We start from the raw sequence: 15,309 nt of genomic DNA, 5'->3' as shown, positions 1-15,309 counted from the left end.
GAGATGCGATGGACGTATATTTACAGAATGCGCATGGCGGCCATAAGAAAGGGCGCGCAAGACACAGCCACTTCGTCGTCCTCGTCTTGTCTTAAGCCATGGCAGTATAGGGCATTGGCCGCCATGTGTCCCGCGACAATATCAACGCGTGCAATTAACGTCCTGCATCGCACCAAAAGTGCCTGGATTGTACATACCTTGCAGTGAAACGTCGTTTCTGTCAGAGCTAGGAGGTATGCGATAAATCGCAATTTACGAAAGATCGTGTTCTGCGCCGTGCGCTCGTTCGTCTTCTTTGCCCAACCACGTCCCCATTATGAACTGGGGACAACTTTCTCACACCCTGGCTCCCCGATTCCTTCCACGGGGCATTAAAATTATTAGATGCGAAGCATCTCATGGTCGGGGCTATGTCCCTCCCTTGTCGTTGTCGTTGTTGCGCTGTCCACATCCCCACTGCGCATGCACGGCTTGCTGAACGCCCGGTGGTGTCTTACCCTTCTATGGCTCCTGGAGCGACAGTGTTGCCGGTGTGTTCCTGGGCCGGCACGAGACGATTACGCTTCCCCTTTAAGGGCTCCTGGAGCGACAGTGTGCCGGTGTGTTCCTGGGCCGGCACGAGACGAGCACGCCTCACGCGCCTTCGACGTTTCATCGTCATCGGCAGCGGCGTGCGTCGGCGAGTCTCGGCGGGCCGTGATTACAACAGCCCACAACCATCCGGGGAACGTGCATCGACCTCATCTCCAGCAATTTTAGGGTTCATCCACAACAACAGCCCTTGAATTTACATTTCGCAGGCCATAAGGCGGTCATAATCAAAGCGGAATGCCAACCACAGCTCGACGTCACCTACATTGAACATGATGATAATAATGCTTAAATAAATACAAACTCATACCACGTACAACGTTTCTCTCTCTCTCTTTAATGCCTCTCCACTCTAACACCCCCCACCCCATCCTATAAAATTACACCATCTTCCCGTAGGGGAACCCTGCAGGGTTCCCCTACGGGAAGATGGTGTAATTTTTTTTTTAGGTGATAAGAATGTAGTGTAACCTTAATGATTGGCCAAACGCTTGATGAGTACGTGGCATTTGTTGAGAAGCATCATATTTATCAGAAGAAGAAGAAGAAGAAGACAGAGAAAGAACATCGCTGAAGACGACAGGCCGGGGTACTGGTAAGACACCCAGTTGCACGTTGTCAATGTCTATCACCACGAGTGCCGGAAACTTTTCTTCCTTCCCATCTATTTTATAAGTTCGACAGCGCCAACATAACTTAATAAAATATCGGCTCGAGTTATCCCGTTGTAGCCCCTGGCAGTATCCTGACGTACTTAGTCGATATTTGTTGCATTCGCACCTCGTATAATCCTTTATTATATATTCGTCTCGCGACGGGCTCGCTCGAGTTTGAATGCAGGCATTAGGCGCAGAGGTGTGCATCTTGGGCCAAGGAGAAAGAATATCATACCGGAGGCGGAACGGTACATTGCGGCGGGCGCGGGTAAGCGACCAGATAATTGAGTTTTAGCTGACCACTTTTGACAGTCCGCTCCACTCCCGACGGCCTGTTCAGCTCAACTGGAAGCAGAACCGGAGGCAGGTTAGCTGAAATCAGAAAGGCTTTCAGCTAACCGATAACCGTATCTCCCTCGAATCGGAATGATTCGCGTCACTGGTCTTTCCCTGTGCGTGTGTAAACCAAAACTTTATCCAAAAGGAAATATAAGAATTGATGTTTTGGTCACCGAAAGCAAGCAAAATACCGTGTTTGTTGCCTTATTTCGCCTTTTATAGATACCGTAAGTGCTGACACAATCTTACAGTCCTAATTAATTTAAAAGAAGCCGTTCAACTTTCAAATAGCGAAGATAAGGCTGTCTTTGTGGGAGCTGCATTGAAGTGGACTCGCGCTTCGGTTTACGTTTTTCGCCGCCCTTCTAAACCTCGTTGAGGTGTGTGACATCTCTGCTGACTCTGGAGTGATTTCACCGTTTCGTAGCTTGCGTTTCAACGAAAGAGAAGGAGTTCGCAGTAGCACGCTCGCCTGGCTGGGGGCGGCCATCTTGAAACTCCGCGTGGGAGCGTAAGCTGCCGTGGCGGCCCGCTCACCGAACTCGGCAAGCGGAGCGGGGCCCCGCTTTGGTAACGCCGCTTGAGCCGGAGACAAGCAGATATAATGCGCCCCCCCCTTTATTATTATTATTATTTCCAAAAATAAGTTGTTACAAAATCTAGGATATACAGACGAGGGTCCCAGAGCCAAAGACTTTAGTGGGACCCTCGGTTCGTCGATACAAAATGACGGTAAAATTTATACAGACCAACTGAAAATTCTTACAAAATACGGACATGAAAATACACTTTTACATCAGAAATCAAGCCAAAAACACGCTACCTGGTATAAAAGGAATCGAAGAACAAACAAGTCAAACAAGTAAACGATCACAAGTATGGTTATTCGAGAAAATATTTTTGACAGACTTTTTGAACAAAGGAAATGAAGTGCAACACTTAAAGGGACACTGAAGTGATATGTAAACATTGCGGGATTACTAGCGCAAATTGTAGTCCGGAGTCCCCAGGCCATGTTTCGACCACTCTAGGCGCGTTTACGCGATTTTATTTGGTAGAAAAACTAATTCGAAAACGCTGTCCTCCTCTCTTTACGCTCGCCCATATTCTGTGGCGTTTTCGTGTGACGTCAGGAGGGGATGAGCTGGCAATTGGCTGCGCCACGGCTGCGCTACTGCACGGCTCCCCGGCCGACAGAGTCAGTCGGCCCAGCGTTTCGTCCGCCGGCCGCCGGCGGGTCGTCGCAATCAAGGAGGTTAAAAAAAAATTGCTTGGTCGCAATTCGTTCGCTTAGTTGAAACGAAGCCAGGACACGTTTGTGAATGGAAGAATGTGCCTTTCTTTACTTGGTTTGTTTGTACACTGTATCTAGCTCCAAGTCAAGGTCGCTTCACACAAGCGCTGCACATGCGACGCTTCGCTGACTGGTACGCCAGTAGGAAAATATAAGGCCTCTTGAAGGCGGGAGAAGAGTCAGCGAAGTCAATATTGGTACTAAGCAAATAAAATCAACTGATATTTTTACCGTACAGCGTAAAACTAGGGCACGGGAAGCACTTTTTTGCGCTGGGCGAACAAGCACAGCGGTCAGCAGCACGACTACGCATCTGCGAACGCTTTTCCGTCTACGAAATGCAATTGCTAGACGTGAGCTACTGTGGAAACTCGGGCGACGCTTACTGCACGATCGCAGTACAACAAATAGTCACCTAAGCAACTTGAAATGCCAAAACTAAATAGAAGTGTAAACCGGTTGTACAATATATACCCTATATTAGCAAGGCATTCGCGTCCCGCTCCGTAGCCTAGCAGTCTGGGGCGCCAGGAATTCACCGCGAATGTTTTGGGAGTAACGAGTTCGATTCCCCGTGGGTACGTGCTTTTTTTTTTTTGTAAGTTAACTTTTTTGTTTTCCGCCGATGTTTTCTATATTGAGTTCACCTTTTTTGGGGCCGCAACGTTCATGGCTACACGAACTAGTTCACAAAACGCGCGCAGGCTGGCAGTGGCGCGCTAGCGAGTTCTCGTTGGCGTGCTGTTGCCATAAGCACCGACTGCTTGCAGGCAGTGGGCACAGGTCAGAATGAACAGACCCTTGGCCTGGTGCGAACACGCTTTTTACGATACAGGCATGAGGGAGGCAAGCTCCAAATATGGGGGAAAAGCGCATGACATTTGGGCGTCTGCGGGTACGCGGAGGGCGTTCATGCACTGCGTAGGTCTCGGCTAGTGAATGCTACGACTACAAGCCGTCCTGGGAGGCTTATCTTGTGCATTTTACAGCCGACAACATGGCAGAAGCGCGGTACGATGATTACTGAGATATTGAGAATGCCCATCCAACAAAGCCATTGGTTATGTTTTACAGAACCGAAACCGAAACCGAAACTTGTGTGATTGCTAACCTTGGGCATCGTCCAATCACGGCGCCCCTCCTCTCAACGTCACAGCCTTAGTTGGTGCGGCCGCCGCAAACCGCGCATGGTAGTTTTTCTTCTTTCGCGCTTTGTAAAATAATTACCGATTTGTCAACCGGATAAACGATGAAAAGTGTGCTAATTTGAGCCAGTCTACGCAGTGCAAGCAAAAACGGGAGCTTGACAAATTTACTTCAGTGTCCCTTTAATACTAGAAGGGAACGCATTCCAAAAGGATATCGCACTGAAAGCGGAAGTTTTTTTCCCATAATTGGTATCAGCGGGGGGTAACAGGAAATTTTTATTAGCCGCAAACCAGGTCGCATTACTATTCTGAAAAAGATCAGATGCAATAAATGGGAATGCCAGTTGATTATGAAGCAATTTGTGGAATAAGGTCACGAGATTCAACCGGAACAAAACATTTACGGGCAAGATATTGTAAGAGCGTAGTAATGTGTAGGCGTTCCATTGCGAAGAACTAGAAGTGACAATGCGTATTTACTGATTTTGAATGTGCTGTATTGATGATAAGTGAGAAGCATAAGTGCTGCCCCATGAGACTATACCGTAAGTTAATATGACTATGAATGAACGCAAAATACAGCGCCAGTAAAGCTTCACGGGAAAAGAGAGGGCGAGCTTTGATTAATGCGTGGATACCAAACGCCGTCTTCTGCTTAAGATGGTTAAAGTGACTGCTAAAGATAAGCCATGGGTCAAGATGTATGCCAAGAAAGACGACATCAGAACAAGCAGAAATGGAATGAATACCAAGTTGTATTACGGGGATAGTAGATAATGACCTCCGAGCACTTTTAAACACCATAAATTTAGTTTTTGTGGTCGTGATAACTAAGTGATTACGGCTGCACCAATTCATAAGGACACTTAATGCAAGATTTAACTTCGAGATAAGAGCACCAATGTTGTTATCAGATGAAGATATCGTTGTGTCATCTGCGTATAAAACACGGTGACCACAGTCAAAAAGCTAAGAACATCAGGAAGATCATTCATATATAAAATAAATAGCAAAGGGCCCAATACTGAGCCCTGCGGTACTCCTTGGTTAACATATTTTATTGCAGAGAATGTATTTGCGGCGTGTAATGTGTACTGTCGGTCAAGTAGGTAATTTTTTTAAGAATGTAAGCGCAGGGCCAGTTATGCCATAGGACTGAAGTTTATGCAATAAGACTTGGTGATTTACTGTGTCAAAGGCTTTTGTGGGATCTAAAAAAACCGAGCCCACTAAATTTCCCGAATCGATACTTTTCTTTATGTAATCAGTTAGAGACAGCACAGCTAGATTTGTTGACCTACCTGGACGGAAACCAAATTGGCTGTCTTTGAACAACTTAAATTTAAATAAATAGCCATTCAGATGCTTAACAAACAATTTTTCGACTAGTTTGCTCAGACAGGAAAGAATTGAAATAGGACGGTAGTTCGTAACTGTTTGTTTATCGCCTTTTTTTAAAAACTGGAATTACTTTAGCTTTTTTTAAGAATGAAGGAAATAAACCTGTTAAAACATAAGATTGATAATATGACAAAGCTTGTCGGAAACTATTTAAATGGCTTACACAAATGTCATCTAACCCAGGCCCTGTATTTTTAAGATTAGCAATGGTGGAAAAGACTTCCTGTGGTGTTGTTGGGAAAAGAAAGAATGACTGCGTGGTACGTCCTAGAGAAGTATACGACTGCCTCTGTAAACCAGAAACGGGATGAGGGACTTCGCGGTTGTCGCTTAGGCTCTCCCCGAAATTTGAGGTGTTGGAGAGGGCGAACTACGCTGGAACAGCGCAGTTGCGCGCTTTAAGTAGCTTTTCCCATGTTTTGCCCATGTTGGAGCTTAACTCCGCGAGGTAAAACACTTCATTAAAAGCGCACAGAAAAGTTGCACCATTGTGTGGTTCCCCGCACACATTCACCGTCCGCATGGGTGTGGCACATGCAATGTTAGATGAGGCGATTAATTAATAGGTAGCCTTTAATAACAGGAGTACAGGGATGTTCCCCAGCTATCCTCCTCCTTGTCTTCACAGGGTCCGGTTTGGCACACCTACAAACATAAGTAATATTTGCAGTGTTCATTTATTTAAAAACCATGGATGATTGATTTTTGCGACACATCCACTGCAGACAAAAATTCACTCTTTCGCCTGCTGCTGCCCGCGCCACTATAGCTCCTGGCGGAATTTTAATAAATCAAACGGCAATAATAACAAAACGTTCCACTGCCTAGGTTCTATACGTTCCGTTTGGAACGCACGTGGAGCAGGACCACGTGGTTCTATAAACGTTGTACAACGCGCGGGAATCGAGACACCATACTACATAGTAGGGTGCCTCGATTCGCGCGTGTCTTCGCCGTATGGCAGCGCTGGCATCGAGGCATGCGGCCTGGAACAGTGAAACGCGGTAAAGTGAAATTGACTTGAGCAAATCACTAGCGCGTTTATCTTGGGAGGAGTGAGACGGTAGAGGGACGGTGTAAGAGGTGAGCGGGAAAGAGAAGAAGGCATTTACTTGGCAGGTGCACGCAACGAGTATCGTCTTTCGCCGACATTTGCAACGCAAGGAGCAGATACGCGGACTTTTTGTTTGTTTGTTTTTGCTGATGGCAAGGCCGGCGCGGCAGCAGCGAAATCCATAGGCGTACCGTGTCACCTGCAGCCGCCCATTGTCACGATACGCAGGCATACCGATCCTTGGTACTGTCAGGCAAGAAAACCAGCGTCCAGGGGCTGGGAAAGCGCCAAGTTTTCCCCTGTTAGGCCAGGTGACGAGTCGGGCTCAAAACGGGAAAGTTCGATCGGCAGCACCGCTTCGTCGGCACATCTGCTCTAGCGATGGTCGCCAGGTACGCCACGCAGCTGACCAGATGGTTGATGTGAGTATATGCCGGCCGTATTCATTTTTATGGATTGATTGATTGATTGATTGATTGATTGATTGATTGATTGATTGATTGATTGATTGATTGATTGATTGATTGATTGATTGATTGATTGATTGATTGATTGATTGATTGATTGATTGTAAGGTTTAACGCACCAACGCAATGCAGGCGATGGGGTGCTACGTAGTGGAGGGCTCAGGATTAATTTTTACCACCTGGGTATCTCTTTCGTGCGCCGAAATCCCGTACATACAGGCGTTTTTGCTTTTCGCCTTTATCAGAAAAGCGGCCGCCACGGCCGGGAATCGAACCCGCGACCTCGTGCTCAGCAGCGCAACGCCTTATCCACTGAATCATTTTTATGTTAAGATATTATGTCTATAGTTTGCTCCCAGCAAGCAATCGACCGGACGTTTATTCGCACGCCATTACGGATATAACAAGTGTTTTATTATAACAGTGAGCACGTACACGTACTTTTCGCTGCAGCGTTAAAGGGGCAGATCCGATTGTTGCCGAGCATATTTTCTCCATCCCAAATGAAAGGGCATCACTTAAAACACTTGAACCAGAAACGGTCTTGCGATCAGGGCCCTCGAACCTCTGAAATCGAAAATTTTAGATCTACCCGCCATACGTGACCTCCCAACGTGGCAACCGCAACAGTGAACCGTGCGGGAACATGCCTTTAACTGTACTTGAGATGAAACGAGGTGTTTAAAATTATACCCCCTGCTATAACAACAATAATGTGGAGTCTTTCCTTATGCGGTTGAGTCCTCCTGTGGAGTCCTCCCTTTAGCGGTTGTTGAATCATGCGTTGAAACCGACGGAGTTGTTTGGACACCTAAGTACGGCAGTGGGACGTTTCGACACTGCATGTCTCCCCCTTTCAGACTTCCGAGAGGTAAGTGCTGCGGGAGTGCCTGTACCGTCGTCCTTCCTTTTATGTGTTCTTCGCCCTTCTTTGACAGCATGAACCAACTGTCCCAACATTGTTTTTTACTTGAGCACTAAGAGGCTTTGGGATCACGCTAATTTACGTCGTCTGTCTGTGAAAACGCAGCTGCGCATGCGCAAATAAGTGCACTCATAAGAGTTTGGGCAAAAGAGCGTATGTGTGCAGTAAAAGTGAGCAAAGAGGTCGGCACTTGTCGAGTCGCTTTTCTTGTGCTTGTCATTTGTTAAACGCTTGTATTTTCGTCACCTTGCACTTGATGAGAGTGACACAAGATTTGCATTTCGTGAAGGCTCTATCATGCACAAGAATGTACACTTTGGCTTCTGTTACCCAAGAGTATTCGGCAGAAACTTAATTCCAGTAGACCACGCCACGCCGAACATGTGGTCTAACGTCTCCGGCAAGAAAGATGCCTACAAGCAGCCTCACAATACCAAGCGCTCGCTGGAGGCTCCAAATTGCTTATGCGGCAGTCAAGTCGTTGATGACCGATTTCATGACAGGGACAGACAACCGGTTTTTGTGGAATCCATATCCTCTAGCTCACATGCAAGCCAGAGTTTTATATAATGGTAACCACCCGGGATTTCAAAATAAACAGGCGGAAATCATTATTTTCCACTACAGTTTCTGAAGTCTGAAAGGTGGCGACGTGCAGTGTGCAAACGTGACACTACCTCAGGTGTTTAAACAATTCCGTCTATTTAAACGCGTGATTCAAAAACCGCAAGAAGGAATAAGAAAGGTTGCACATTATTGTTCTTTTTTTTTTAGCCGGTGACAAGTTTTCAAACACCTCTTCTAAACTCACGTGCAGCACAAAGCATGGTTGCCAGCATTCCTTCTGACGCGACGCGTATGGCTTGTATACTCGGGAACAAGTTAAGAACGGCAATAGCTCATATACGGTATCACTCCGCCTAAGCGACGGACCCGGATGTCGACGGGCGCGCGCGTTTTGAACGGAGATGCTATGAATGCGGGATATCGTCTGCGTTTCCTCGCGTAGTTTGTCTGCCGTCGCTGCAGTAGTTTATAAGCATATAAAAGTACAAAAAATTACGGAAAGGGCTCCTGCCATGTTCAAAATATGCCTAGTAATGCACTACTTGCGGCGCGCGGAGTAACATCCGTTTGCGGTGATGAGGCACAGCGGCAACTTCCGTTGCCGTTCTTAAGTTGTAGCCGCGTATAGATCTAAATTTGCGATTTCAAGAGTTCTAAAGCGCTATCAGAAAGATCTTTTCGGGTTAAGGTATTTTAAGCGATGCTGTTTCATTTCGAATAGAGAAAATATACGCGGCAAAAATCGGTTGTCTGTCACTTCAAAGGGGCCATGATGACAAAATACCAGTTTGTTTTATTCGAAAGATTTGGTATTTTATATTGCCCTCGGTGCTTTTCAGGCTACAAGCGATGCTTCATTCACCAAGAAATTAAACACATTTAAGACAAAATTTCCATTCTCCCACCGCATCGTGCGTTTCGAGAGCAAGTTCGTAAAACACAAGTTAGTATGCTGACTAAAGCGCGAGACACATGGACGACGGGTGCATGCAATGCGCATGCTACTGATCGTTACGATATAGGCCACGACTAGTCGTACGCGTGAATTTGAGACACATGCTCCAAATTGCGTGTGCGATGCGTCCTCGGCGTCGCTCCGCCCACTGTTTTCGCGCTATGGCTGATTCCGTCACTGTGTGTTTAGGCGCATTCCAGCCAATTTAGAGATGTGCAAGAGAAATCCGAGCAGGAAAAAAATATATTTATCAACTTGAAGTGAAAATGAATTGTGATATTACGTTATAAATTGCATTTTTATATGTTCAGTACAGTGGTGCGGAAACATTTAGGACCCATGATTCCACTCGTCCATGCTGTCTAATGCGGAGAGCGCACGAGTCGGCGGCGGCATAGAGTTTCATATTAGTATGAAACTCTATGGGCGGCGGCAATTGCGGAGATATAGTGTGCTATTGTTATAGCTCCCCACAAAATACTCGCAATTGCCACTGGCGCCTCCTCGTGGCTTTGAAAGAAACTCCATGGTTGACCGCTTCGGGATGTCATTGGCTGTGGCCGCACGACGATCGCAACGATGTCACGACTGCATCTGGCTTTCTAGTCGCTCGTCGTGAGCGAACGGCGCCAAAACCGGTCCTAACGATCAATCGTAACGGTCAGTCGCATGCGAATCGCATGCATCAGTCGTCCATGTGTCTCGCGCTTAAAGCGGAAAAGTGTCGCTCTCCTCACATGTGTTTGGCCTTTTACGAAGCTGTGGTCGCGCTGACGCTTTTTCTTGAATTGGAGCTAGCATTATGCATTATGCAATTGTCGTTTAAATCCAATTGCAATAAAAATGTATTTTTAGTAAGTTCTGATGGAGGCGAAAAGCAAAAACGCCCGTGTGTTCGAGATTTCGGCGCACGTTAAAGATCCCCAGGTGGTCAAAATTAATCCGGAGCCCTCCACTACGGCGCGCCTCATCGCCTGCGTTGCGTCGGCGCGTTAAACCCTACAATCAATCAATCAATTTTTAGTAACGTACGTCAGCGTTGGACTGCATGTTCCATCTCAAATACCGCCAGCATTATGCTCGTTTATAGGGGTGAACGTCAGCTGTGCGTCGGCGTTTATAGGGGTGTACTAAACACTCTCCGGTACTGTGTACAGATACACAGCGTGGAAAGGTTTGAGTGCGCCATCAGAGCAACAGGAGCACGCCGCTCGTACGGAGGCCTAGTCTAAGGAGAACAGAGTCAAGATCTGTAATTAGCAGTAGCAGCTTCAGCGCTGAAGTTGTAAAAGGGTTCTATTCATACGTTTTTGTACCATTTGAGAGACAGCTAGGCACGTTGTCCGACTCTTGGACTGTTCGGCTTCAGTATATATTGCGGAGCTCTGTGAAGCAACGTATTAGTGCGGGCTTGTGGTGCACCCTTTGTCAAAATTTTTTGGGCCAATCTTAAGCCTTCTCGACCACGAAGAATTCAACGAGTCGGCGTTACCTTTAAATGCGACAAAAAATATTTTACGGCAGTAAGAAATAAAGGTGTTTTCTCTAGCTTTACTGCAAAAAAAGTTTCAGCCTCGCTCGGGACGTAGCGTTGTACATTGAATTTTTTGCAGCATGCGCGTTTCAGGCTTGGCCCAGAAAATTTTAACAAAGACTGTACATACTGATATTAGACAGCAGCATTTGGACGGTATAGAAGCGACAGTCGTGGCGCTGCTAACAACGAGTTTATTTCTCCGTGGCGGAATATATCCACATGGAAATAAACACAAAAGAAAAAAGGAGGAGATAAAGATAACGAGATTCAAAACGTCCTCATACTTACACAGAGGAAACATGCGCGAAGAAGGCGGCCATAGATCGAGATATTTGTGCTTTTTTTGAAACATTTAAATAGATGGCATGCGCAGTGTTCTCTGTCGCTTCTTCCACTGGGCCCAGTCTGTCGCTCCTACTGTCCCGTCCAGGCGCTGGTGTCTAATATCAGAATGAGACTCCTCCACAACTTTCCGCATCGCCGTTTCCTCGGCAATCATGCGGGCAAGTAATGCCACCATCGGTGCGTGACAAGGTCGCCCAAAAGAATGCTTTTATTTTTCTCTTCTCAGGAGAACACTCACCGTGCTTCCAACGATTGGGAGGTGTTTCTTCCAGCTAATGGCAGCTGCCCTGTGCGTGAATGCCGTCTTGTTGTTCGTTGGTGAGTGACATCTCCTCACGTTAGAGAAGCGCCCCACGCGTCGACCTCGTACTCTATTCATAGCTGAAATTTTCCCTGCCCCTACGTAACGAATAGAGGACACGACACAGACTGTTCTAGCGTCTCCGCTCGTGTGTTACCTGTATTGCACGCGTTACTTTGCGCAGAGAAATTTTTCAGTTTTCCTCTAATTTGTAGATCACACTATGGCCCGGCCTTCTTAAACTCTAACGCGTTCTGTGGTTTGCACAGCGGCACGGCTTTCTTGTTGTTTTTTGGCCCCACATTTCGTACTGCTACCTGTAAACAGAAGTATGCCACAATGCCTTCGACTGCCCATTTAGAACTCAAAACAATCTTACTCTCTCCGACCTATTCTTCTACAAGCCTCAAACAACTACATTCGCACACAGGGAAGAGGCAGTCCGGCAGGGACGTAGCCAGGAATTGATTTCGGAAGGGGGGGGGGGGGGACAAGAAGATGGGAGGGGGCAGGTAGTAATTCAAGGCTCCTTGTGCATTGTTTTTCAAATGAAGCTTGAAATAACTGACTTTAACGTACGATGTGTGTATGCTAAACGCTAACACTATAAAGCTCACCTTAAAGCCACGAAGAGAAAATACAACATCGTTTAATTTGAAAGAACTAGGATTCAGTATCTCACTCAGCTCCATGACAGCCACAAAAGATGTCTTTTTAACGAAAAAAAAAAAAACAAGAAGTATTTAAAAACATTGAAATTTCGCGCCACAGTGACGTGTTATGAGCAAGAATTACGTCATACGGGCCAACAATAAAACAATTTTCAGTGCGTTAACTGCACGTTAGCGTTCAAGTGATGCGGTCAAATGGAACTAGAGGCCCCATTACAGACGTCCAGTCATGTGTCGTCGCGACAGGTCAGTTGGGTGGCCGCTAATCGCACAAACACGGTTCCGTGACGTCATAGAAAAGTTGCGGGAAATTGGCTAGGGGGTCACGACTGCTTCACACGTTTTCTTCAGTATCTTCGTTATTTGTTCGAAGCTTGCGATGATATTGGTATCATTGTTATTGGGACTAAACAGTCTTTCTAGTAAATCCAACTTGTATTTTGTCTTCACGGCTCCTTTAAGGAGCTTAGATGATGATGATGGTGATACCTGAATTCACCTTCACAAATCTACGGGTAGGCCAAGGGTGATTCGTTCGGCTGAAGTGCAGGCGGTTGTGCGGGCACGTCCTCGTGAGCGTAATCGTGAGCGTACTCGTGAGCGGCAAGCAGACCCAGAAGTTTGTCAGGCGGAAAAAGAAGGCCAACATTGGGCGTTTACTATCAAGATTCGCGTGTTTGGCGTTTTGATTCAGGAAAGAGACGAATAATTTTTCTAATCGGCTGTGAAGTTCTGTCGAGGACGATTCGAAGGTTATCGCGCGAGCATCAACCGGCCACATGTGCTAGGGGTCTAGCGGTTCGTTTCGGAACGATGAAAATCAAGATTTCGCCATATTTTGCACTCGCCTCTCCCTTGTTGGCGGTTCCATACTACAACAATGGCCCCCACGACCAATTTGCCGCCCTTTCTGTTTCAAGCTTTACATCCGTTGAGATCAAGCACCGACTTGGTTTGGTTTTATCTACGCCGACGATAACGAAATTGGCAGGGAAGATCTGCTAAAACTGAAGTTTCGTCTGCTTCATTTGAACGAGTTTCGCTTCCGCTATAACCTTCAAATAGGGCTCGATTGTACTAGCGGCACTTTCGTATAATATGGTGATGAAGCAAGCAAACGTGTCTCCTGGTCCTTAAGTAATCAACTTTTTGTTATTTATGTGTGGTCCTAACGTCACTAGTAAACGTACACTCAGCGGAACACCTTACTGCACTGCTGCTGAATGTTGAGCTTGTTGCATGTTTCTTAAATTTCATTTTATTTCTAGCTGCTAAATCGAACAGACATGGTTTCAGTAAAATTGCGGCTAAGGAATTGCAGACTGCTGATTCTAACTAAGAGGGAGGCCAAGGAAGCAATGGAATATGTAGTAGTGCCGAAAAGACAAAGCTCCGCCATAAAGAAAATTTTACAGTTTTGTTGATGTGGAGGCAAGACAAGATGGGCAGAGCAATGCTTTTCATACAGCAGAAATGACTGAACTGCATAGCCAATGAAAAGCAATGTCCGCCGAAAAATAAACATATCAAGGGTTGACTGAACAAAATACTGTGACATGCTCTGTCATGTTATTATACTTTTACCATAGTAAAGACAAGGAATCACACGCTGTCATGACATGGCATTTAAATGACATGACATGACAATGAATGACAGGTATGACATGTATGTCCATGCGAGGCCATTCCTGCTGTTCCGCCGTTTCTCGGCTGTGCTATTCCGCCTGTGAAACAGCGGAACTGCCTCGATCGGCTCGCAGCTGGTTTCCAGCGCAGCTCTGCGCACTCGGCGAAAAATGAAGCAGGAGCTACTATTTGGGGTCGGGCACGTCCCCCGGCTCTATATGTTAACATGTAAAGTCGACCAAATCTATAGAGTGTGCGAGCGGCGATTTTTCTATTTTATGACGATCTTCAGGAGGAACAGCCTAGCAAAACGATGGGCCCAGCTGAGCGTGCTTTTTGAGCATGCATTTAATCTCGACTTGTTTGTAACTTGGCTTCCGTCGGACGGCGCTGACGCATCAAAAGGCGGCGCTCGCACACGCCAGTTAGAGATTTGGCCGACTGTACAGCATCTGGAGCGGCCACAGGGACAATACTTTGGCTTAGTCCTTCCTTAAAGCTGGAGGTTCCGTGCCTGCAGGTGACTTCAGGCGGTTCTTCAGGCGACTTGAACCGCATGCCAGCCTGGCATGAAAAAGTTCGGGGGGAGGGGGGGGGGGGAAGCGGGGGAGTACGCCTTGGCTACGCCCCTGCAGTGTGGGTACCGAGTCGAATGTACTAGACCACGTCTGCGCCTTCATCAAGATACTTGCTAGGAAGGTATTCGACACCAAAGAAATTCGAATTTGACAAAACAGGGCAGCGGAACACTCCACTAACTCGTGTAACGAGGCGGCGCACACTTTGGCGAGCGGTGTTATTCATACCCAATCCTGCCCTGTTCCACCTCGTCGGAGCACACAAAGGGACTGGTTGCTCAGTAACGTTATCGCCACTGGCGCGCAAATTTGAAGTTGCCCTAAACTGGTATCTCAGTTCAGTGCGGCCCCGTTCGTCTTCCATTCTTCACACTGATTACGACGTAGCCAAGATCATGCGCTGAGAGCAGAGCTCCACAGAGCGCTCCAGCGTCAAGGCCGTGGAGAACCTTCAATTCCCGAAGGGGCCTGCGGCCACCCAATGTGAAGCCCTTGCCCAGCTGCTCTACTATCTGGGAGCTACCGGCCTTACAGAGCGACTGTAGCCCGAACTGTCGTAATGACTGATGTGCCCTGACTGACTTAACCCTATCTTTTATTATTTCTCCTCTCCTTCTCTATACTGGTCATACTCAACTCTGTCCCTTCACTTCCCCCATACTTTCCTTCCCCCGCACTGGGTTGTATGCAGAGGAGCTTCCTGCCGAGCTCAAAATATGCCCAGTGCTCTTACTTTCCTTTTCCATTCACTCGAAGCACAAACAACGGCAAACAAGATCATTTCGTCCGAATTGTGCGAGTACGTGTGATCCACCTATCGCCGCCGAATTGGCGCATGGAGAGTGCGTGTATGC

General features: G+C 46.9%; 1 protein-coding gene across 1 annotated transcript in view; it reads left to right on the top strand.

Moving 5' to 3' along the window:
• The first annotated feature begins 6,778 nt into the window (after nt 1-6,778).
• The window catches only part of LOC144137606 (galactosylgalactosylxylosylprotein 3-beta-glucuronosyltransferase S-like), a 43,427-nt gene continuing 34,896 nt past the window's right edge, over nt 6,779-15,309 (top strand). The window contains exons 1-2 of the mRNA XM_077669538.1: nt 6,779-6,905; nt 11,506-11,597. Of these exons, the coding sequence (XP_077525664.1) occupies nt 6,865-6,905; nt 11,506-11,597 (133 nt within the window). The 5' untranslated portion in view covers nt 6,779-6,864. The remainder of the gene's footprint in view (nt 6,906-11,505; nt 11,598-15,309) is intronic.

The sequence above is a fragment of the Haemaphysalis longicornis genome, unplaced genomic scaffold (assembly GCF_048455015.1).
Source record: "Haemaphysalis longicornis isolate Haplotype H1 unplaced genomic scaffold, Haemaphysalis longicornis Haplotype H1 scaffold_413, whole genome shotgun sequence".
In the NCBI taxonomy this organism is placed as follows: Eukaryota; Metazoa; Arthropoda; class Arachnida; order Ixodida; family Ixodidae; genus Haemaphysalis; species Haemaphysalis longicornis.
Note: the sequence above shows the minus strand (reverse complement) of the source record. Positions and strands in the feature narration are given on the sequence as shown.